Source organism: Theropithecus gelada, chromosome 9 (genome assembly GCF_003255815.1).
Source record: "Theropithecus gelada isolate Dixy chromosome 9, Tgel_1.0, whole genome shotgun sequence".
Taxonomy (NCBI): Eukaryota; Metazoa; Chordata; class Mammalia; order Primates; family Cercopithecidae; genus Theropithecus; species Theropithecus gelada.
Window position 1 is genome coordinate 91811670 of NC_037677.1, and position 24648 is coordinate 91836317.

The following is a 24648-nucleotide window of genomic DNA, read 5'->3' on the forward strand; positions in this document are numbered from 1 at the left end:
TCAAAGCTGGCTCTGGAAAAATCTTTCACCTTGCTTCACTCTCATGGGCTTTTCATTCCACAGACATGCCTGTACTTCCCACTCACACTACTGCAGTGAGAGAGAACACAGGTCCTGGAGCCAGTTGACTGTGGTTCAAATCCTGCCACACCCCTTGCTAGCGAGGTGATCTTAGACAAGTATTTCACCTCTTGGTATCTCAGTTTCCTCATCTGAAAAATGGGGTTGTTGTAAGGACTAAACAATTTACATGAGACAGCGCATGTAAATCACTGAGCAGAGTACCAGGCCCATGGTAACCACACAATAAATGTTAGCTGCTACCATAATTGCATTCTTCCCTGTTCCACACTGGAATAGGGAAGAGGTAACTGGGTTACCTCTTCACATTGTTGATTGTATCCTTGGCTGTACAAATGCTTTTTAACTTGATGTGATCCCATCTGTCCATTTTTGCTTTGGTTGCCTGTGCTTGTAAAGCATTACTCAGGAGATTTTTGCCCAGACCAATGTCCTGGAGATTTTCCCTAATGTTTTCTTATAGCAGTTTCATAGTTTGAGACCTTAGATTCAAGTCAGTAACCGATTTTGGTATATGGTGAGAGATGGGGGTCTAGCTTCAGTCTTCTGCATAGCCAGTTTTCCCAGCACCACTTACTGAAGGGACTGTCTCTCCCCCAGTGTGTGTTCTTGGCACCTTTGTGGAAAATGAGTTCACAATAGGTGTATGGATTTGTTCCTGGGTTCTCTATTCTGTTCCATTGGTCTACATGTCTGCTTTTATGCTAGTACCAAGCTGTTTTGTTTACTATAAGCTCTATTTTGCAAATTTTTTATTTGTGCATTACTGTACTTTGCTCTGTGATTATATTAAGTTTTTCATGCAAGGCTGTAAACTTCTTGAAGGCAGATAATGATTTTTATATACCTATATCCTTCCATAATACATCTGCAGAGAATACACCCAGTGGGTTCTGGATGAAGGTACCTATAAGGGATTTGCAGGTATACCCAGCTTTCTTTTCAAATTAATTATCAAACTCCTCAGGCAGATGCCACTTAAGTTTGTGTGGTGCTTTTAAAACAGCCATTAATTTGTCTATGAGATTGGAAAAGGTACAGAGGTATGAAATTGTATGTGTATTTAAGGAAGAAGTAAATACTTTTGTTTGGCCAGAGCCTTTTGTGAGTTGAGAAGTGGTGTAAGTTGGGGCTAGAAGATGCATGGAACACCTGTCCAAATAGCATGAGAAAGTTGCTTCAGAGGGCATTTTTAGGGATAAGAACTCAAGTCAGGTGTTTGGGACCAGCCTAGCCAACACGGTGAAACCCTGTCTCTACTAAAAAAACACAAAAATTAACCGCAAGTGGTGGTGCACACCTGTAGTCCCAGCTACTTGGGAGCCTGAGGCATGAGAACTGCTTGAACCCAGGAGGCAGAGTGTTGCAGTGAGCAGAGATCGCACCACTGTACTCCAGCCTGGGCGACAGAGCAAAACTCCGTCTCAAAAAAAAAAAAAAACAAAACTCAAGAAAAAGAAAACTGTGTTGTTTGGTGCAGGCATTTTAAGAGATTTATTAATGTCGTCACTAGAACAAGTCCAAGGCTTATGTCTCAATAATACATGTTGTATGAGTAAATGGACATTAAAAAGTGTGGCTTCTTTTTAAAGTTACAGTCATTGCTATGAATATGTGAACACAGTATGCACAAAGAATGTGACAACATGTGACAAATCTTGCAGTTAAGATTTCTCTTGTGAAAATGTAAAAAGTGATGATAATGATAGTCAATATTAATTAAGCTCATACTCTGAGCCAAGTGCTACCAGGAATGTTTACATGCACTATCTCATTTTATCCTTGCACTATCCTTACTAGGAACGCTATTTTTATCCCCATTTGACAGAGGAGGACATTGAGGCTAAGAAATAAGAAGTCACTGCTAACAGGTGACAGGGGACAGATTCAAATTCCACATTCCTAAGAATGGAGGCTCCTAGGTCTCAATGAACACTGACGAGGCCCAGGCTGGATGAATGAGAGACAAGTGGGCACTTACCTTTCTGGGCTTGACTTCAGTGAGGAAGAGCGGGCTGGGAGGGGTAGCGTGGCCGACCTCTTGACTACCTTCTCACCATCAATGCAGCTCATCTCACTTTTTGAGCGAGGCACAGAAAGGGGAGATTTTGCTGGAGGAAGAGTGCAGACAAAAGACTTAAAACTCACGAAAACTGAAAACAGGGTGATTATCTTCCTTCATCCACCACTTTCCCTTCCTCCCCCACAACCAGGTTATTCGAAGTCACTTACTGTCTTCAGAAAACGAGTATCTGGGAGAGTACAGATCTGAATCATCATCTATTGAACAAAACAAAATCTAGTCAGGAGAAGTCTGGCGAAGGTAAGAGAACCAAGTTGTATGTTCCCCATTTCCACAGTCTGGTACAAGCATCCAGCCCCACTAGGGATCCCAGCAGAGAGAAGTAGAGTGAAGCGCCGGAAGCTACACCACGGCAGCGCACGTTTGAGAGGAGCAAGGTTTGTAGAGCACATCCAACCAAACCTGTAGTCCAGGCAGGACAGTCACAACTGGCGGATGCTGCTGCCTGACATCAAGAAATGCATGGGGACAAACAGCCAAGGGTCCTCCTCCAGAGGATCCACACAACCAAAGCTGGAATGCAGGGTCTGGGTCTGGCTGAATGGGAAGCAGGGGCTGAGATGGATCCCCGGCTGCGCCAGCTCAGTGTATGGTTAAGCCCACCAAGTTCAACAGTGTCTTGAAAGGCCTCTTAGCAGGGCCTCGGGCTGCTACTGGATGGGAAGGAGATGCCCAGAGGGTGGGTTTTCTAGCTCCTTGCCTCAGCTTTGACCTGTTTTATATGGTAAGCTTTCATACACATCATTAACAAAGAAGTTCTGCAGCTAAGGGAAGAATTTAAGAAAATCCTCATCAAAATTTGTTTTGATTCCACCTCAATCTGGTTCCCTGAGTAGATTTGTTTCCTTGGAACACAAGAGACCCATGGTTAAACGGCTTCCTCTGCAAAGGTACTACTCAGAGTGAGTATCTAAACTGCAACTCTGGAACAAATCAAACTCACACGTGTCTCTATGGTGGGAGGTGGCTCTCCAAAGGCATGACACACATCCCTATGTAGGCTTGACACTGGGTTCTAAAACTTGCAGAATGTATAAAGATCTGAACCCCTTGTGGAAGTGGTTGTACTTTCTGAAATAAAAATCAGACCACAGGCACATCGATGGGAACAGGTTTTTAAAGTGGGACTGTCCCGAAAATGCATTCTAGCTAGTCACTACATCCATGATGATCCCTCCAAAGCACTACTCCAAAACGAGTTAGTCTGAAATAGCCTTTCCCGTGTTCTAACATCTTGCTAATCTGGATTCAAAATTCCCATACATGGAATGAAGACCCAACTCCTTCCCTAAAGTTCATGACAACTTTAGCAAAGCACATGAACTAACCCGCAAAGACAAGTCAAAGAATTCACTGTATGGAGGTGACTTCGTGTTAATCAAGTCCTTGTTTCTATACAAATCATCTGAAGTTTCAGAAGAGACAAGGCCAGAATATTTTGTAAAATATAAATAAGCTAACATTGCTATTAGTTCAGACAGCCTCTCTAACAATCACTACTTCTTGTCCCCTCTTTTCCCCATTTTTATTTGTCTCAGGTCTCCCTTGGCCCAAATAAGGGACAGGCATCAGGTACCAAAGTGCCTTTTCCCCTACTTCCTTCCCTCACTTTTAAGAATTTATCAATATCAAGGTTGAACAGGGCTTAAGGTTTTTTTCCTACCAATAAGCCTTTCACTATTTTAAAGTGAGTGTGTAAGCTTATTTATCTTCTAAAAATAGAACAGGGGAAGGAGATAAAGTGGGATCCAGAAAAAGATTTTTTGAAAGATTATTCTGAAAAATTGTGTGTTTCCAGATTTTTGTTTTTTTAAACAGAACGTCTGATTATACTGACAAAATGCCATGATGTCAAAGAAAACTAAAAATGAGCTTTGATTACAGGGACTTGATTAGAAAAAGTGCTGCAATGAAAATGCCCGAATGAAAAGTTAGCTTAGTTAGAAGCTGATGTATGCACTGCTTAAAATGTAGTCTAGCATTTTAGCTCAAAACCCTGCACATCTCACGGAGAAATTACAGCTTATTAGTAGATGACGAGATGAAGGTTAATTTATAACTATTACCTGGTTCATGAAGTAAGAAGCAAAGTTTTCACTGGGTGGAGAGGAGTGGTATTTAAATATTCAGAGTTGTTTTGTTTTGTTTTGTTTTTTAAGCCTGAGCTCTTTAAAAAATGTTTCTCTCTAGAGCTTTCTAACGTGGAACTCTAGAAGGCTTATTAGAAGAAAATAAGAAATACTGGTTGAGCGTGGTGGCACACGCCTGTAACCCCAGCATTTTGGGAGGCTGAGGTGGGTGTATCGCTTGAGGTCAGGAGTTCAAGATCAGCCTGCCCAACATGGTAAAACCCCATCTCTATTAAAAATACAAAAATTAGCCAGGCATGGCGGCATGCACCTGTAGTCCCAGCTACTTGGGAGGCTGAGGCAGAAGAATTGCTTGAACCCCAGAGGCGGAGGCTGGGGTGAGCCAAGATCATGCCCCTGCACTCCAGCCTGGGTGATGGAGTGAGATTCTGTCTCAAAAAGAAAAAAACAAAACAAAAAAAAGGAAGAAGAAAATGAGAAATAGTTCTTGTAAGATGGGGGAAAAAATAGCACTACTTGGGAAGTTTAACAGTGTATGTACTTTAAAAAGGAGACGGAGAAGCAGGAAAGTTGGAGTTAGGGGATGCAGGTAACAGAGGCGTCTGAAGAACTGAATGTGCTTAAAGCTCCTTTCTTGGATGGGACTGGTGGCTCACACCTGTAACCCCAATGCTTTGGGAAGCTGGGGAGGGAAGATGTCTTGAGGCCAGAAATCCAAGACCAGCCTGGGCAACATAGCGAGATCCCATCTCTACAAAAAATTTTTTAAAATTAGCCACGCATGGTGGCACACAGCTGCAGTCCTAGCTACTTGGGATGCTGGGGTAGGAAGATGGCTTGAGTCTAGGAGTTTGAGGCTGCAGTGAGCTATGACTGCAGTACCATCGCACTCCAGCCTGGGTGACATGACAGAGCAAGAATTTCTCCCTAAAAAAAAAGAAAAGCCACTTGTTTCTTATTCAGTATCGGTAGAGAAATCTCACCCACGCCAGGTTAAAACGGAGCAGGGGAGTCTCTGTGAACAAGTTTTCATTTCTCTCAAAGGATCCACAGGTTCTGATATGTGGATTTCAGCTCATGAACTTTGAATAGGACAAACTGAAGTCATATAGATTCATCTGAACAACTATAATGCAGGACAAGTTCTAGGGCATGTAAAATCTATTCTTTTAATTTTTGATGCTTGTCTTGTAAATCTAATGGAAGAATATTTTACCTCAGCTTATAAATAAAAATAATAATTATAGCTCCCATTGTTAAGTGACTAACAATGGCTGGTAATTTACTAATGTCATCTCACTTAAACCTTGCAAAAAACTCCAAGTTCCTCATTTTACAGACAAGGAAACTAAAGCCCAAGTAGGTTGAGAAGATTTGCCCTTGGCTGCAGGGTGAGAAAGACAAAGTAGAAATGGATTCAAGGTCTTTCAGATTCCACTTCCCTATGTCATCTCGTAGCCCCGGGACAGAGATGCCCACTGCGTTCTTTCACCCCAGCTTCATCTGCCCAATCCTGGGAAAACTGAAAGACTGGCTACTCTATTACCATGTTCTTATAGAAGAGGTAGAGAAAGATGCTGTCTTGAAACTCAAGGCATGCACTGCACTGTTGGCTGAGCCAATTTCCGGCCCCTGAAGCCTTTGCCCGATTTTTGCATCCCCTCGCCCTCAGTGATGTTTAAGCAAGTTTTCTGAGTTGCCTCACATTTCTAGTTTTCCTCTTGCTGGTCTCCAGGGACAATGGGTAACACTGAGTGACTCTTGCTACATCTGTTTTTTTTTTTTTTTTTTTTTTTTTGAGACAGAGTCTTGCTCTGCTGCCCAGGCTGGTGTGCAGTGGTGCGATCTTGGCTCACTGCAAGCTCCGCCTCCTGGGTTCAAGAAGTTCTCCTGTCGCAGCCTCCCAAGTAGCTGGGACTACAAGCGCCCGCCACCATGCCCAGCTAATTTTTGCATTTTTAGTAGAGACAGAGTTTCACCATATTGGTCAGGCTGGTCTCGAACTCCTGACCTCAGGTGATCCACCTGCCTCAGCCTCCCAAAGTGCTGGGATTACAGGCATGAGCTACCGCACCTGGCCTGTACACCTTTTATTAATAGTTGCTGCTCCTTGCTGCCTTTTCCTGGGAGGCTAAGTCCACAATGGGGAAGATGGGTATGCAGTTAGAAATACCAAGGAATGGGAAAACAGTGTAAGGAGCATGTCTGCATTTCTCCACACTAGAGCCAGCCAAATGAGACAAGTGTGCTTAACATAGTTAAGACACGTTAAATGAAATGTTTCTCAAATTGTCTATTACCTAGCACCTGAAGCTCTGCCTGAGGTATTTCTCCAAGGGCCTTTAAAACAATGCCAGAGTGGGCTCAGCTGTGCAGAAATCTGGTGGTTTCTGCTCATGGTGGAACCACGTGCTAATTGTGCTCCTCAGAGCTCCAGGCAGCAGACATCAAACCTTGGCAGCAACACTCGGACCTTCCTATGCCAGTGATTTCCAGGAAGCTGTAACACTGCATGGGATTTACACAGGGCAAACAACTCACTTAGGCCTCTGAAGGTCCTGCTGGGCTCTAATGTTTACACAATGATTCTTCTCTGGGCTTTGGCAATCTGTCCTTGGTAGCTCAATTTGGGGACAGCCACTCTCCTACAACTGCCAGGAGCCACATAATTGCTTTTTCAAGCACAGTGACTTTAAATGAGCTTCCAAATCACTTTTTTTTCTGTTGCTTCTTCTTTAATTTATAAAAATCTCAAAGATAACTGAAGAAAGTACTGGTTGAAAGTTGTTCTGAAAAACTACATAACTGACTAAAATGGGAGGATGGGCAAAAATCATTTGCATAACCACTTGCCTGTATCAATTAAATTTCAATTTTATGCATTTCTCAGGCTTTTAAACTTAAAACAATTTTCCAAATATTAATGGCTCATTTTTGACACAATCTTTCTTCCACTGCGCAACCTAAATCCTCCTCTGGCTTTACCCCTCACACTTAGGAAGAGAAAGGATAAAAGGGTAAAGATAGTCATACATGACCCCCATGAACAAAAATAGTGGTCAGGGGAAAAGACACAGATGTAGAGTTGGGTACTGAGTCTGGGTGGGGTGGGAAGGGAAGAACAAACAAAAGGGCAAGGACGTCAGGAGGCCCAGGGAGTTTGGGGGAAAGTGTTACAAAGCTGTCTACATTTTAGCTAAAGGCCATCAAGTTATTTTCTTTTTCTTTCTTTCTTTTTTTTTTTTTTTAAGAGACAGGGTTTCGCTTTGTCGCCCAGACTGGAGGGAGTAACTCACTGCAGCCTCAAAATCCTGGGCTCAGGGGGTCCCCCTGCCCTGACCTCCTGAGTAGCTGGGATTACAGATGTGGCATCAAGTTCTAAAGAATGCAAAAAAAGATCAGGCTAGGGTGTACAGTGGTTATAGAAGACATAGTCAGAGAAAAAACAGAACTCTGAAGAAGAGAATGAGGTGGAGCAAAAAATAAGTTAAAGGAGAAAGTTTGGGAGAACCATAGGGTTAGAAGAAGACTCACCGTCTTCATCTGCTATCGAACTCCTGGGCTGTGAAGGTGGAAAGGGAGTAACTGCTACGTTTCTTAACTATCCCGCAGGCCAGTCAATGGCTTTTGCACTTGCTAGGCGGAGATCTCCTGGGAGGCTCTCGTTAGGAGAGCAACTCGGCCCCTCCCCTGGGCAGTACTGGCTGGAGTCTGGGGCAGGAGGCACAGATCCTGGCCAAGCATCTTCACAATAGAATTATTTGCTTGAAATCAAGCAAAACAAAGCTATTCTTGCAAATCCTGTAAGGCCAGTAGAGAATTATTTTAACTCAACTACAGCTGTGCCTAAGAAGATGCGCATCTTTAAATCATTGCCTTAGTGCAATCTCTTCTAGGAATGAGGAAGAAGCACTGAGACAGACCATTTTGACACCACAACCTGGAGATGCCTAGAGGTGGTGTCTTGAGGGACATCATCGAGAGGTGGCAGTGGCCACCACCAGCCTGAAGTGGTAGAAGAGGCATCCGAAAGCACGGGAAAAAAGCTGGTCTCTGGGGCTTCACCTGGACTCACCTTCTTGCTGACATGGTCCAGCGGGTCCTCACAGGCCATGGAAAGTCAGGAGAGGCCATGGACCATGAAGTAACATACCAGTTATTTGGTTTTGCTGCAAATTCTGAGCCATTATTTGAAAATATTTTCCCTCTTCTTGACATCAAATGTGCCAAGTGAGCCAACATCATTTGGGCATGTTCAGAGTAGGGGGCGCTAATTCTTTAAAATCTGCATTCTCCATTCTCATCCTATATCCATATTCCCAAAATTGCATCTGGCCAATTTTCTTCACCTCTTTTTGGGGGCTGGGAAAGACTAGTATTTCCCCATCCCCGTGGTTCTCAATCCTGTCTGTCAATCACTTGGGGAGTTTTCCTAACTATATATTCTTTCTTTCTTTCTTTTTTTTTTTTTTTTGAGACAGAGACTCACTCTGTCGCCCATGGTGGAGTGCAGTGGTGCAATCTTGGCTCACTCAGCCTCTGCATCCCAGATTCAAGTGATTCTCTTGCCTCGGCCTCCCAAGTAGCTAGGATTACAGGCGCCTGCCACCACACCCACTGGCTAATTTTTTTTGTATTTTTAGTAAAGACAGGGTTTCACTATGTTGGCCAAGCTGGTCTCGAACTCCTGACCTCAGGTGATCCGCCCACCTCGGCCTCCCAAAGTGCTGAGATTACAGGCATGAGCCACTGTGCCTGGTCCCTATTTATAAATTCCCAGGCACCATCTGGGAGGTACTGGCTTAGCAGACTGAGGCAGGACTGACTCAGGGGAAGCTGAATGCCTGCAGTCGGGTACCAGAGAGCCTCTGGGCAAGAAGAGGACAACCAAGAACACAGAGTCAGGAGGGGGAAAGGAATCCGCAGGGCAGTATAGCAGCGTGAGAAAAAGCCTATGTTTATAGAGCCCCAAACACCTAGGTTTGAATCCTGGTTCTGCTACTTACTGTGTAATCTTGCATATATTACTTAATCTCTCTGAGCCTAATACTCCTCACTGATAAAATGAAGAGTTACTTCATGGGGCTGCTGGGAGAATGAAAATGAGATAATAATAGTGATATATTCAGCAGAGAACCTTGTATGTGGCAAGGGCTCAATTAATGACAGCCACATAGTCACTGAGGTGGTGGTGATGTCATTATAAGACTATTATTATTAATAGGATTGCCACTCTGGGCTGCTGAGATGTTGGCCACCACACTGCTGTTCCTTAAAGCAGCAGGGGAGAAGGTGGGGGCTGCATTTCTGAAGCTGTTTCTGCACAGTTTGCCCCTCTGCCTTCTGCTAACATCTCTTCCATCCCACAGACAACAGTCTCCAAGATTACAAAATGACTAAAAGTGACTGCCCCTTCTTGGAATTTACAAAGTTTTCTTTTTTAAAAAACAACAGTTTAACCCTCATTGACTGAGACATGATAACTCTATTTATAGTCTAAAAGTCTGGCCAGAAGTTTGCTTTTTCACTGTAGCTGGGGGAAAAAAGAAGGTTGCTAAGCCAGCATAAACAAACTTTCACACAGTCGCTTACTACTGAGGAGAATCAGCTTCAAGATCTTCAGAAATGTCTGTTTTATACCGCATAAACAACTAGAATTTAGACAGGGAAGGCAGCCCTTAGGCTAGGCTTTGATAGGTCTATCATAAATAATTCTAGTTCCAAATCCTGAATTAAAACCAACCAAACAAAAAAAAAACCCAGCGGTAAAAACAAACTTCTCCCCAGGAGAGACACCCTGGAATGATGGCTCAGATTTCTCAGTAACGTTGTTTCTTAATGCACATTAACATCTATGGGTAGAGCCTCCACTCGGTGCCAATCTGTCTTGAATGGCTTTCTTTGAAAGGCATACATCTTTCCTATGTTAAGAAGGATGTGCACAGAGCGCAGGGCCACCTACTGAGGAGCACAGGGCTGGAGCAGCACCACGGACAGGGCTGATGAGGCCCTGCCGGAGCTCACAGACAACATGAAAACCACAAATCAAGGATTAAGAAATCCAGAGACTCTCTTGAAATGGTTTAAAAACAAAAACAAAAACAAAAACAAAAACCCTCAAAACCAAAACCCTGTGATTATTTAAAATGATCTAGCTCAAATGTTTCCTTCACTTGTAAGAAGCCTTGATCTAATTGAACACATCAGTGATCTATGCCTGGATATGTCATCTAGGCAGGAGTGGGGGCGTGAGATGGAATTTACCCTATTTTTAAAAGATCTCCAGGGAGGATGTCTTTTTAGAAACTTGTGTTAAAGTCTAATCATTTTTGCTATTAATTTTTTTATGTTCAATCTAATTTTTTCCTTTTTATTTTTTAAGACTATTTCTTCCTTTCGGTCTCTGAAAATTAAAAAATAGTAAGGTTTGCTTCTAAATTATATGTGACAAGTTATCATGACATCCCTTACTGTTTATGCCTCTATGAAAAGAAATTCAGTTCCTTCATATGCTGGACTCGATGCATGCCAAAAATCAGACACGATCATCAGCAGCGGTTGCTAGGTGTGGTGGCTGATGACATGGGAGCTCTGGCTGTGCAGCCATGAAACCTTGTCTTTGGACCAACAGCCAAGCTGACTGTGGAAGCTGTGGGTGCTGCCTGTGGCAGGCCTAAGGCAGTCTTCTAGTCCGATGGGAGCCACTGTTCTCCTCCACAGGACTTCTTCAAGTGGGCCTTCCTTTGCCTGTGTCCGTGGGATACTGTGCCTTCTGCATGCTCTGTGCTTTTTGCCTTAAACGAAACTCTTATCTTACGAGTTTGGCTGGGTTCACAAGTCCAAATGAAGCACAAATCAAAAACTGCAACTAGTCAAAATTATTCTGAAAAAACTCCCCAACTCAACTCAGTCAGTTGTTTTTTCACCAGTGCTTGTGTGTGGTAATCAGTACCGTGAGACAGAAAGACTGGGCTCTCTACACCAAATAGACTCTTCTTGGCCTTGAGGAAGTCACTGATCAGAATTAAATTACCAGCTTTTAGTTCTGCAAGTCTGGGTTTATTTGGTAGACCTTTCTTTTCATTCAAAATAGGCCCCAGGCATGAAATGGTTGGAAACCAATGACTGGGGCATATGAGAGACCAAAAATGGGCTACGGTATTTTAACTGTATCCAACACATCCCAGTGTGTCATCTCATATATGACTGATCAATAAGAGTTTGGTGAATGATCAAATGAATAACTTTACCAATGATGAGAAGGGCTGAGAGGGATGGTCTGCTGAGCTGATTAGAGCAGAGAAGTATCAAGATTGTGGCACCAGCATTCATCCCTAAGAAAGAACTCTGGCTCCATAGTCCAAAGCCTTCACTCATCAGTGTTTCCAGGTATTACTGAGGACCCACTGTGCGCCAGCAAGGTTTTCTGTGGCATTCTGGACACATGCTGTCACAACTGCCCCCACACTGGACACAGTAAGCTGAAGTGGCCTTGCCGAACTCTCTGCCAGATGGGAACTTCTGAGGACAGGGTACCTGTCCTATTCATGGCATTACTTCCAACGACAGTGCCTGGCACACAGCAAGTATTCAATACTACTTGAATGAATGAAGTTCAGAGCACTCAACGTCTCATCCTAGAACAGTATTTAACAAAACTTCCTCCTCCATACCATATCTATTCACCCTGTTCTGGGTTACTCATCCAAAGATCAGATAATCCCTGCTATTAGGATAATTCTTAAGATGTTGCCCCTAACTCCCCTTTTAGAAACTTCCTTGACACTTAGACTTTTTGCCCCCAAAATAATATTTCTTAGACACAAATGTGGCTGTCTTCTCCAGCAGGTACAAATTCCCATCCAGCTCTTTCATAAAATGTTTTCCAGCTTAGCTAAAACCCTTCTTTTCAAGAAATGTCATCTCCCACTATGACTGAATCTTATACCTGGATACCTCTTTAGGAATTCCCTACCAAAGAGCCATAGCCTGAGGGCCCATGAAAAGAGGGCCCCAGCAATGAGTTAGTTGCAGGCATGAGAACCGGGTAATTTTCCTGTTGATGGTTGCCGATCTACCTCCTGCCCACCCACTATAATGACTCAGCTTCCCTGAGTCACTGCTCAACCACCAGCATCAGGTGACCACCTCAGGTACAAAGCCGTGGGTAGTTGGGTAAAGGCAGCTTTTACCAGAGCCCCACATGTTCAAAGCATTATAACTAAGCTAACACTGGCTACCCTGTTAATCATGTAAACCCTAAGGGAATAGGACTAAAATACCATCTGGATAGACACCGGTGATACAGTCAGCAAGGAGTGAGACAACACCACAAAACACAAGGTTAGAGGGAAGCAGATGACTGAGAAGCAGCCCTTAGCCACCAGAAAAAAACCCCAAGGTAAAAAAGAAAGTAGCAGCACCAGTACAAAGAGAGGCACACAATTTTCTTTTAATTACCTTCAGACTTAGGACTAGGAGTAGATGCAGGAAACTGGTAGGTGGGAGTGTAAGGATTGTCCTCTGTAGCAGAGAAAAGCAGTGGATTTTGAAACTATCCACCAGGAAGTAGAGGAAGTGACAAATCCCAATCGACTCTTTTGAATGACTGATTACCTAATATTTTAGTGTTATTAAAGCACACGGGCATCGCACTTAAAAACAGATTAATGAATTAGGAAGGATTTAGTTATTTTCACATAGCACATCATGCAAATGAGTGAAATAAAATTTTCACCAGCCAAAAACGACTATGAAAACAAAATCTAAAAGCCCAAATTTTATGCCTACAATGGAACTATAAGAATTAATTTAAAGCTCGGACAACAGATATGCTGTCTAAGTTTATGGTACCTTCAGAAGTTTGCTGGATTTCAGGAAGTTCAGGGAATTTGTACGTAGGGAAATAAGGGTTTTCTTCAGGAGTGTCTAGGCAGAGGAGCAGGTTTGGGAGAGAGAATAGAGGAAGATACAAATGGAGAGAATAAACGAGTAGGAATCCACATACAAGTTAGGCTCCTTGAATTCTGGAACATACTAAGCTTCACTAGTGATATGAAAGAAATTCAAACTGCTTTTAAAAATCCAGTCCTTTTGCCTGAATTACCAAGACACATCGAAAGAGACAATACCATTACTCTTCTTGGACAAAGAATTCCCATGAACAGGCTCCAATGGGCAAGAAACATTTAACATAAAGCTTCAGGTTCTTACTTTTGATAGGCAAGAAATATTAAGTATGATAATAAGTAGTATGTAATAAACAAGCTATCCTAAAATGTTTTTTTAAATCAAAGCTTGTGTTGTGGACATTCAGCAAACAAGTAGAACATTAATTTTTCAAATACCTCTGCCTACCATTAAGGCACGTAGTTTTGTTTAGCACCTACAATTTAGATTAAGAACTATAACATGAGAAGACCAAAGCTGCCTGTGGGGCAAAATTACATATTTTGCACATTTACATGCATTCATGTCTCTGCAATTAGGCTTCCAAAGCAGGGTCTAAAGGTGATAGAGTCACAGATTGCAAGAGGAAATGGGCAGTGACTTCAGGAAGTGATGAGTGGAGATGACCCCATCTGATCACAGAAATCCAAGCATTTAGTTTCACCACTGTGACCACGCTCATCCACCCAACCACAGTGGATTTACTCTTGACTTGGAAATGCTAAACGCCTCAATATTTGGAGCACTTCGATATTGAGAAATAGTTTGAACAGGGGCACACCCAGGTTCACTTTGAACCCAGAGGGAGTTAATTAACAGTGATGTTAGCTGGCATCTGCAGCTCATCAGACAGACTGGGCTTACGTGGGAACACTGACCAGAACACTTTCTCTTTGCCTTCATGTGTCATCCATGCCAGGCAGCCAGACTGGATTTGGGTAAGGGGAAGGGCAGGATGCTCTGCCCGTGGGAGGAGTGGTACCCTTCCCATGGTGCAGGTACATCCTGCCTATCAGCTGACTGGCGGCACAGGCAGCGATGGGAGCCGGTAGGGTCATGTCCTGCCCAAGCACTGGCCTGCGATTCTCCATGCTGGGTCACCTGCTGATAGCCCAGCTGGCATCTGATTTGGAAGCGCTGCTCTTTCAGCTTGAGCGGGCTCTGGTGTGTCAGCTCCTGACTGACTCTCAGGGCTACCTGCCAAGGGCTGGCTCTCAGCTGGGGAAGATTGTTGTTCATATGAACACAGCCTGAGAAGCGTACTATAAATTCTACCTCATAAGGCCAAATGTGTTCTCCTTTAGACCCTGTGACATCCTCTGGAGGAAGGGAAGCAGAACAAACACAGAAAGGTACATGATTGGTTCAAGGTTACCTGAGTGCTTGGGGGACTCAATCCAGGGGAGAACTTTTTTTTTTTGAGACAGTTTCACTCTTGTTGCCTAGGCTGGAGTGCAACGGCGCGATCTTGGCTCACCGCAACCTCTGCCTCCTGGGTTCAAGTGATTCTCCTGCCTCAGTCTCCAAGTAGCTGGGATTACAGGCATGCGCCACCACGCCTGGCTAATTTTGTATTTTTAGTCGAGATAGGGTTTCTCCATGTTGGTCAGACTGGTCTCAAACTCCCAACCTCAGGTGATCCACCCGCCTCAGCCTCCCAAAGTGCTGGGATTACAGGCTTGAGCCAACGCGCCCGGCCAGAGAACAGTGTTCTTAATTCCCAGTTTGGTGCGTTCTCAACTCACTCTGCCCACAAGGCAGTCATGGGCTGACACAGGGAGATGTACCTAAAGCTGGAAGCAGGTGGGAGATGGAGCTGCTCACATCCCAGGCAGACAGATGCTAGAGCACAGGCACAGTGCTGGGCTCAGCCTGCTGCATTCCACATCTGGGAGGGAGGATTTGAGAGCAGATCTCAAATTCCAACTCTGAGGCAGGCACACAAGTGCTTCCTCCCTGTGCTCTGAAGGTGCATGGCTGGGCTCAGGCAGACCAGTACCTAATGAGGTCCAACTGCAGGACCCAGTCTTCTGGGATCCTAGCAAAGTGAGTTCAGTCCCACAAAACAGTGTATTGGCACATAGCACAGCACAGCTTCTACAAATGAAAATCAGTACCTCTGTTTAGTTTGTGGATCTGTTTAAACATAGTCTTGTACCAGTCTTTTGATCTCTCAGTGTTCTGTAGAAAAATAAAGGCAAAGAGAAAAAGTAAATGAGTATCTTGACACATTTCAGACCTCCTATGATTTCAAAATCAAATTGGAAAGTAATGATATCTGAATTCAAAACTCAGCCACATTCATCTTTTTTAAAAAGGCAAAACTTTTTAGAAAGAGAAAACCAAGCATCCCAAACCTCAGTCTACAGAGTAATATTTGGCTGAAAGGATACAGAGTGTGAAAACAGTGGATGAGGATACACTTGAAAGGTATCCATTTTTAAATTTTTAAAATTTCATTTTTAGAGAGAATCCCTCTGTATATAGACTGTGCTAAACTGAAGGAAAGTCTCCTAGAAATATAAGAGACAAAGGATATTTGCTCATCATGCTGTGCCCCCACCCATTCTAGATTATTCAATAGCAACGTATCCGAGTCACCTTGCATAGGGCCAGATTTAGAATGCATACATTAAAACATAACTCATTACAGCATCCACTGCCAGAGTTTTCACCCTAACCACAAAGTTGGAATGGCTGGGTTTTTGGGGTTTTTTTTGTTTTTTTTTTTTAAGATAAAAATAAAACAAGGAAGGTGACAGACAGGTGGCTAGATATTTTCACTCCCACTTTACAGAAGAGAAAATGAGATACAGAATGACAAAGCAAACTGCCCAAAGTCACAGAGCTGATGAGAAGGTGAGTGGAAGGGCCATCCAACACGATGGTTAGGGGGTAAGGGTTTGGGAGTCAGACAGACCATTCTGTCACCCACAAGCTGTGCAATCTTGGATGAGTAACAAATCCCTCTGAGTCCCTGTTTCCTCATCTATAAGATGGAAATGATATTAGTATCCATTATTCACTCGGGTGAGTGATGCTTAAATGAGATAATGTACTCAGCAAATGGTAGCTGCGATTTCTCTTAGGAATAACTCTCCTTCTATATTACTGCTTAGGACCAGAGAAGAGTTATTTTGAGGCTTAGCCCACTGTGGTTTCTATTGGTCTCCTCCAAAAGAACACATTTGTTAAATGGAATTCACAGTGGAACATATTGCAGGCAATGGTCTGATAGACACACGGAAAAGAACGGAATTCACCCGAATCCAGTTCCAAAAGTTGCCCAGCTTTAGCTTAAATGTTTCTTGCCCATCGGAGCCTGTTCCCTGGAATTCCTTAGGGCCTGCAGGACTGGCAGGCCTGTGTTACTGGGGAGAGCTGGGTCAGGGATGCCACGAGACCTGCTCTGTCCTGGAGGCTTGGCTGGTGAAATCCATTCTGAGGTTCCCTTAGTGTTCCCTACTCACTAGGGATGACACGTGATCTCCCATCCAGGGAGATCTTCTTCCTGAACCTGTCAATAGGGACCTTGGGCCTCCCACTCTCCCCAGGATTGTCTAACCCTAGACCAGGAATTTCTCAACATGCATCACACAAAACAATAATGAAGGAAGACTGCCCATAACATTGTCCCTAGAACACTCAGATACTCAAAGCCTCTGAAAAGTTCTATAGCAGAGAAATCTCTCTGACTTGGTCCCACTCAGCTTTTCCTCACATTTACTTGACCACGAAATGCTTTATTCATAGGACTTATAACATCCAACACCCACTTTGGGAAAAGCTGTTGTACACCAAGTCTGGAGCACAGCTCCTGGGGGCTCTGGCACTCATGGGGCTTATAGAGATGATGGTGTGATGGGGTTCACATGTACTCAGGGTGTACACTTGTCACAGCTTAAGATGAAGCCTAAGAAGGACCTCTAAGTGTACCCGGAGTGGGATGCCCACTTCATCCATGGAAACATCGCTTAGGTCCTGAGCGCTCTTCACCACCCGCCTACTGTCATCCTTTGCTCTTTTTTCAGCAGCCCTGCCAGGTGAGGTGGGTTTTTCCTGGGTTGGTGCTGAGTCCTGCTCTCCCACTCTTCTTTCTGAGACAGGATCTGGAAATGAAAAGCAATTGTTAGCTGAAGCTCTTTTGGTAGCGGCAAAGCAAAACACTCCTGAACAGGCTAGCTGGGGGGAAGTGTATCTGCTAATTCTCAACTGGAATTAGTTCTGCTTAGAGCAGGGGTCAGCAAACTTTGGCCCATGGGCTGGTTTTACTGGAACATAACCATGCCGATTCCCTTACATATTATTTATGGATGCTTTTGCACTACTATGGCTGAGCTGAGTAGCTGTGACAGAAACCATATGGCCTGCAAAGTCTAAAATATTTATTATCTGGTCCTTAAAAAAAAAAAAAAAAGGCTTGCCAACAGTGTGATCAGAGCTTTGCAGAGAGGTATGCACGTCGTGCTCTGGTCAACTGAGTAGTTCTGACTGTTCTAGAAATTCAGGAACAGGTAGAACCACAGGAGGGGGCTAAACATTACTTGAAAGTTTTTGATTCCTCTTGAGGAAGTCACTTAACTTTTCTGTGCCTCAGTTTTCCCATCCAAAAACAGGGATAGTACTTCTATTGGCAAACTCACAGCAATGTGGTGAGAGGAGTTATCAGGGTAACTTATGCCAAAGTGTTCAGGAAGCTGTACATTTCTAAGTGTATATTATAGATTATTTTTGTTCAAGATTGGAAGTTATAGAGCACTAATAAAGATACCAGATATGATCTACAGATTATAAAATTACTTAATAGAATCTGGCTTCCAAGCTATGACATTTATTTATTGGGCAGACATTGCGCTCTGCCTTGTGGACATGAAGATGAGCATTCCAGAATCTTAGCCTCAGGGAGCTTACAGTCTAGTGGGCAGAAAACCAAGTGAGCCAGCAATGAGAATGCAAGGGTGACAAGGCCTGACTCTCAGAAGAGAAGCCAACCAGACCCACAGGAAATGAAGGGTGCTCCAGAGGAACAGCTTAAATAAATGCTTGAGGGCCTCTGGACTACTGGGCTAATTATGTGCCAAGCAATGCACTAAACTCTTCATAGACATTCTCTCATTTTATCCTCCCAAAGATCCATGAGGAAGAAACTATTACACCTCTTTTTTTTTTTTTTTTTTTTAAATAATTAAAGGATCAATACACAGAGAAGTTAAAGTATCCTGCCTGGGGCCACATAACCAGCTCGTGGCCAAGCTGTGATGTGGCCTAATGTCCACCTGACTCTAGCAGTCCTCTCTGAACCACATCCTGTCTTGCCTCCTTCAAAGATAGTACCAAGGTTTCAAGTCTGGGAGCCTGGCTTAATTCAAGGAGAAGTTAGAATTGGGTTGGGAAAGGCAGGGAGAAATGGCTGCTTCCATTTGGACCATGGTAACTCTGAGAAGACAGCAAGATACTCAAGTAGGAATGCCCTAGAGACCCCTAGAGGAAATATGGAGGGGCCCAGGTGAGACACCCTGACAGCAGTACAACTTTGGAGGCATCGGCCCAAAAGGGATGGCTGATGCCAGGGAGATGGCAGAGCTCAGCGGGGGACAGAAGCAAGGGCAGAGTAAAGCGCTAAAGTCATGCATGGAAGGACACCACAGTTATAGCTGCAAGGCAAAAGAATCCCCAAAGGGATGCAAAGTCATCCGAGGGACAGGAGATGAACCAGGAAAGTACACAAGGTACCAGTGAACCAGGAAAGACAGAACTCCAAGAAGTGGGTGGTTAAATGTCTCAAAAAAAAAACAAAAAAACAAAAAAAAAAACACCAGAAATTGAAGCAGAGGAGGAGGCGGCATTAGATTAGGCAAGAGAGAAGTCACAGGAACACTCAGAGAGAGCAACTTCAGGAGGGCAGTGGGGGTGGGTGCCAGATTGCAGGGAAAGGGTTGAAGGTATGAGCAGGAAGTTGGGGGAGTGAGTGGGGAGTTCAGCAGAGAGGAAGGAGTGTGCTAGATGGTAATTCAAGAGTTCAAAAGATTAGGGGCAAAAAGGTTTAAGCCGGCTGGGTGCCGTGGCTCATGCCTCTCAACACATTGGGAGGCTAAGGCAGGAGGATTCCTTAAACCTAGGAGTTCAAGACCAACCTGGGTAACATAGCGAGACCCCATCACTACAAAAAATTAAAAAATTAGCCAGGCACATGCCTGTTGTTCCAGCTCTTGGGAGGCTGAGTTGGGAGGATCTCCTGAGCCTGGGAGTTCGAAGCTGCAGTAAGCCATGATCATGCCACCACACTCCAGCCTCAGCAATAAAGCAAGACTCTGTCTCAAAAATAAATAATAATAAAAAAGTTTAGGCCAAGGGAGCCTAAAATCCTATCAGTGAGAGTGAGGCCCATGAGGTAGGGATGAAGGGCATCAAGACGTGCTGTGGCAATTAGTAAGTGCTCAGTTAAAACCTGCTTATTGATTGACTGCGGACAGGTTCTCGTCTTTGAAAAAGGAAAAGGTGCAGACTGCTAACTGGGGGGACTACACTTGGGTGAAAAGGAAGAACATGAGGACACAGGCAAAGTTGTGAGAAAGTCAGATGTCTGTGAGTGGAGGAGACGCTGGAGAAGTGGGGGAAACAATGACTTCAGCATGCTAAGGTTTTACAACTTTCAGTCTCCTCCATGGGGAGACTGCCTACAGCCAAATGATTTCTAAGCTTAGTAAGTGCTTCAGAAAGCCTGATCCCTGGCATTATCACCGTCAATGTCAAACGATGTTAAGACCAGATTGGCTTTATGGAATGAATTCTCATGCTCCCAGAAAATTCCAACGTGAGGCCAAGGATTTGGCAGGAACCCTGGAAGTGTAGAGGGATTTCAAGTCACCCAAGTCTACCCTTAATATGGCTCTGCTGAGCATTCTCCTCCCACCTGGAAGGGCCTTCTGTTGAACATGAGCAGAAAAGTGACTGAGTTCAAGCTCACTCTTACATGGTGATTTAAGATCATGGTGAGGGTCACAGACATGCCATTCGCAGGGTCAGGGCAGGTGGCTCTAACAACTATCACATTTGAGTGCAAAAATCAGGCTGATAGTTCATGGATTTCTCCTAAAGCTGTCAGAGTCCTTTTGATCTACAAAATTTAGCCCTGAATTGTTTTACTTGAGAAGCTTGTGGTCATGTGACTCATCATTGAGTGGATTTCAATATACAGAGAGTCCCTGAAGAAAAAGTGTCACTTTATATCATGAAAACCCAAAATGACACTTAACTGTACCATGCAGGTGACAGGATCAGGCGTTGCCATCCGTATTACAATGAGGGCTTGCTGTTTTCTCAGTAGGAAAATGCTGATCCTTCACATGACATCCTGGGGGCATTTCCTTCTAGTCTTTTTTTTTTTTTCTAATTAAACGGGGTCTTGTTCTCTTACCCAGGCTGAAGTGCAGTGACATGATCACGGCTCACTGCAGCCTCAACCTCCCTGAGCTCAGGTAATCCTCCCACCTTTGCCTCCCAAGTAGCTGGGACTACAGGTGTGCACCACCACACCTGGCTAGTATTTTGTGTTTTTTTTGTGGAGATGAGGTTTTGCCATATGCCCAGGCTGGTCTCAAACTCCTGGGCTCAAGGAATCTGCCCATCTCTGCCTCCTAACTGCCCGCCTCTGCCTCCAGAAGTGTTGGGATTACACGTATGAGTCACTGCACCTGGCCAAGCTAATTTTTTGTATTTTTCTTTTTTTATAGAGACAGGGTTTCACCATGTTGCCCAGGCTGGTCTCAAACTCCTGAGCTCAGGCAATCTGTCCACCTTGGCCTCCCAAAATGTTGGGATTACAGGTGTGAGGCACTGCAAATCTAGCCTCCTTCTAGTTTTATACTGTGCTTTAAAAGGGAAGGTTCTGGGCCACTAAATAAATGACAATACTGACAACCTCAGAAGGGGCCTCCGTTTGTAGGAGGTGGGCAGTTAGGAGGCATCTCTCTTCACACTGAGAGCTGATGACCGAAGATTATAGCAATGTTCACACTTCTCTGCAGAAGAATCATGGCCTCTCTACACCCTACGCCAGCCTCTCTCTCCTAGCCCTTATCTTATTATCCCATCTGTCTCCCCAAGGGGACCGAGAGGTACCTGAGAACACCATGTAGGCTTCATTCCCAGATGACTCTCCCTGAACATCAAGCCCCATGGAGCCTCAACAAAAATCTGCTACAGAGAGGGAGGCTGGCAGCCCTGGAGTCCCATCCCCGCAGGTGATGGCTAAGCCTTACTTGCTCTAAGAGACTAGAGAGTGCCAACCCAGTCAGCCCTCTCTCTTTCAGGAGCTCCTGAACACAGCAGTACTACTTCTTTTAAAGCATAAACTAATATTTAGTGAGCACCTACTTTAGGCCCCACTCTTTCAAACATCATCAGTGGATCTGTCCCAAAACTCAGGGAAAGCGATGGCATCAGGCTTGTTTTAGAGCCAAGGAATAAGCCTGAGCTACCAGCACAGTGGAGCCACCCTGGCTTTTTTTTGTTTGTTTTGAGACAGAGTCTCACTCTGTCACCAGGCAGGGGTGCAGTGGCGCGATATCAGCTCAATGCAACCTCTGCCTCCCGGGTTCAAGCAATTCTCCTGCCTCAGCCTCCTGAGTAGCTGGGACTACAGGTGCGCACCACCACACCCGGCTAATTTTTGTATTTTTAGTAGAGACGGGTTTTCACCATGTTGGCCAGGATGGTCTCCATCTCTTGACCTCATGATCCACCCGCCTCAGCCTCCCTAAGTGCTGGGATTACAGGCGTGAGCCACTGTGTCCGGCCCACCCTCGCATTTTTACTGTCTTTTCTCAATGCACAAAACATCCTCCCACTTCCTATCACAATAACACCTCCTCCAGGCTGAGCAAAGGATTACCACCCTTGTTTCCCATATGAGGAAACTGGCTTAGAGGGATGAAGTCACTCACACAGAAACATAGCTCCAAGAAGAAGGAGCTAGGACCAAACTCTGTATCTCCCAATGTGTGGCTGGAGGCCTTTTTCAGCTATTCTATCCTTCTTTCAAATTCCCACCAACAGGAAGGAGCCCACAGGAGCCATCTTTTTTTTTTTTTTTTTTTTTTTCAGAGCCACCACTCTTAGCACCTTGGCTGGGACCAAGGAATGAAGTGGGCTGGAGAGTGGCAGCTGAAGGAGGGGCAGCCAAGGACACCTTGAGGTCAACCACAGACTGTCTTGGTCTCACAGCCAAGTCCTGACAAGGCTGCGAGGTGTGAGAACCCCATGTCCTCCCCATCCAGGCTGGCCACCAATCACAGAACAGCAGTGGCATGAAGTTGCACAGAAATCATGTAGCAGCTGTTCAGAAAACAGTAGCTCTTGTTATCTACCAATCAGGGATTCTTAACCCTGAAGTTCATGAGTGTGTGCAAATCCATAGAAATCATGTGCACATGTTTACACGTGTGTGGCTTTTTTTTTTTTTTTTTTTTGAGAATCAATCTATTGCCTTCAACAGTTTCTCTCAAAGAGTCCATTAACAAAGAAAAATTACACCACACTATTAGCAGCTCAAGGGCAGCACAGTTCCCTGATGTAGCCTCAGAGTCCGGGGCAGTGCAGGATACAAAGGAGGCCCTGAATACAAGGGTAAGTGAACCCACAGAGTGCCACCTGGTAACAGGAATGCACACCTATTAAGCCACGCATCTATTAAGCAGCAGCTCAGGGCTGAGCTGTTAATGAGTAGAATCTCATTTGATCATCATACAACCTGGGAGGCACTGCTGCTTTCCTCACTTGACAGTAAGAAAATTGAAGCCCAGAGACATTAGATAACCTGCATGAGGCAGCACCAGACCCAGGATTCAAAGCAGAATGGCTACAGGAAGCCACAAGGAAATAGCTACACATTTCCCTTCCTGGGTTCCCTTCCCGCTCTGACATGGTCCCAATCCTACATACTTTATCAGGGGTGAGCTAATTATATTTGTATATGTCTGATTATATTTGCAGTCACTCCCCACCGTCGACTCTTGCCACCTGCCACACTCTAGTGTGGTCAGCACAGAGGGCAGCACTGGCATCACCAGGGAGCTGGGCAGAAATGCACATTCTCTTGGCCAGGCACAGTAGCTGGTGCCTGTAATCCCAGAACTTTAGGAGGCTGAGGGGGGAGGATTGCTTGAGGTCAGGATTTGAGACCAGCCTTGGCAACATAGTGAGACTCCAGCTCTACTGAAAAAAAAAAAAAGAAACTTTAAAAAAACTAGCTTGGCATGGTGGAGCACACCTGTAGTCCCAGCTACTCAGGAGGCTGAGGGAGGAGGATCACATGAGCCCAGGAGTTCAAGACTGCAGTAAGCTATGACTATGCCACTGCACTCCAGCCTGGGTGACAGAGCAAGACCCTGTATCTACAAAAAAAAAAAAGAAAGAAAGAAAAGGAAAGGAAAGAAAAAGAAATGCAAATTCTTATCCATACCCATTAAATCCAAATCTCTAGGGGGATGGCCCAGGAATCTGAGTTTTGACAAGCTCTCCAGGAATTTCTGTATGCCAGATCAAGTTCAAGAAGCAGTTTTCTCACACTGTCTTCTGGGCACTGCTGGTCTAAAGGTTCTCACCTGGACCCACCACCCTATGGGCATCTACTGGCATTTGGGCTTGCCACCCAAAAAGGAGAGAACTTGCCCACATCTCCTAACCCCTGACTCCTCACATCCCAGAAGGGAGATAGAAGCAGCAGAAAGATGACCTCTTCAGAGAGGCCTGCCATGAACACTGCATCTAAAGCTGGACTCCTGGTTCTTTTCAACCCAGAACATCCTGTTCTTACCCATCAAGGCTCTTATCACAGTTCCATGGGACATGTTTATTAGTGTGGCTCACTGGTCTGGTCTGTCCACCACCCTGCAAGCTCCAGGGAGGCAGGAACTATGCCTATTTTCATCATCTTGGTAGTCCATCAACAAAGAGTCTCCCAAGACATCAGAGGACCTCAGAAGATATTGCTGATTGAACATCGGGCGGTGACCAGAAGACGATTTCAACAGGAATGGGGTTAACACATAAATAAATATTTCTCACCTACCTGAAAGGCTACTGAGTCGTTTTTGCTGTTCTGTGATAAAAGAACACACAGTATAAGTAAGATTTATACAGCACATAGTAAGACCAAGAAGCCCTGGCATAACTCGTTAGGATCTCAACCCTGAGTCCTCACTGTCCTCTGGACTTAGATGGTACAATGTGCATGCAGTCAGCTGACTGCTGGGATATTAGTGTGGCTCCCATTATGCCAGTGTGGTGTCTCCCAGCCCGCCCTGCTTCCAGATCTGCACCAGGATTCAGGGGACTGCCACAATTTTCTAGGTGTTTACATATTTCAAGAGGATTCCATAATAGAAGGGAATCCACCCAACCCTCCAACTTCAAGTGGCAAGACTTATATGACCCCAGTCTTCA

At 44.6% G+C, this 24648-nt stretch overlaps 1 protein-coding gene across 5 annotated transcripts in view; it reads right to left on the reverse strand.

Annotated features, from left to right (window-relative positions):
• The window catches only part of SORBS1 (sorbin and SH3 domain containing 1), a 252779-nt gene that overhangs the window by 71591 nt on the left and 156540 nt on the right, over positions 1-24648 (reverse strand). For 4 of the 5 annotated variants that reach the window (XM_025396196.1, XM_025396194.1, XM_025396195.1 and 1 more), the window contains 5 exons: positions 24275-24304; positions 17140-17312; positions 15321-15384; positions 2314-2361; positions 2063-2192 (listed from right to left, as the gene is read on the reverse strand). In XM_025396196.1, coding sequence (XP_025251981.1) covers positions 2063-2192; positions 2314-2361; positions 15321-15384; positions 17140-17312; positions 24275-24304 — 445 coding nt within the window. Of the gene's footprint in view, positions 1-2062; positions 2193-2313; positions 2362-12714; positions 12778-13107; positions 13183-15320; positions 15385-17139; positions 17313-24274; positions 24305-24648 lie in introns of all 5 variants that reach the window. The other variant, XM_025396192.1, reaches the window with a different exon arrangement.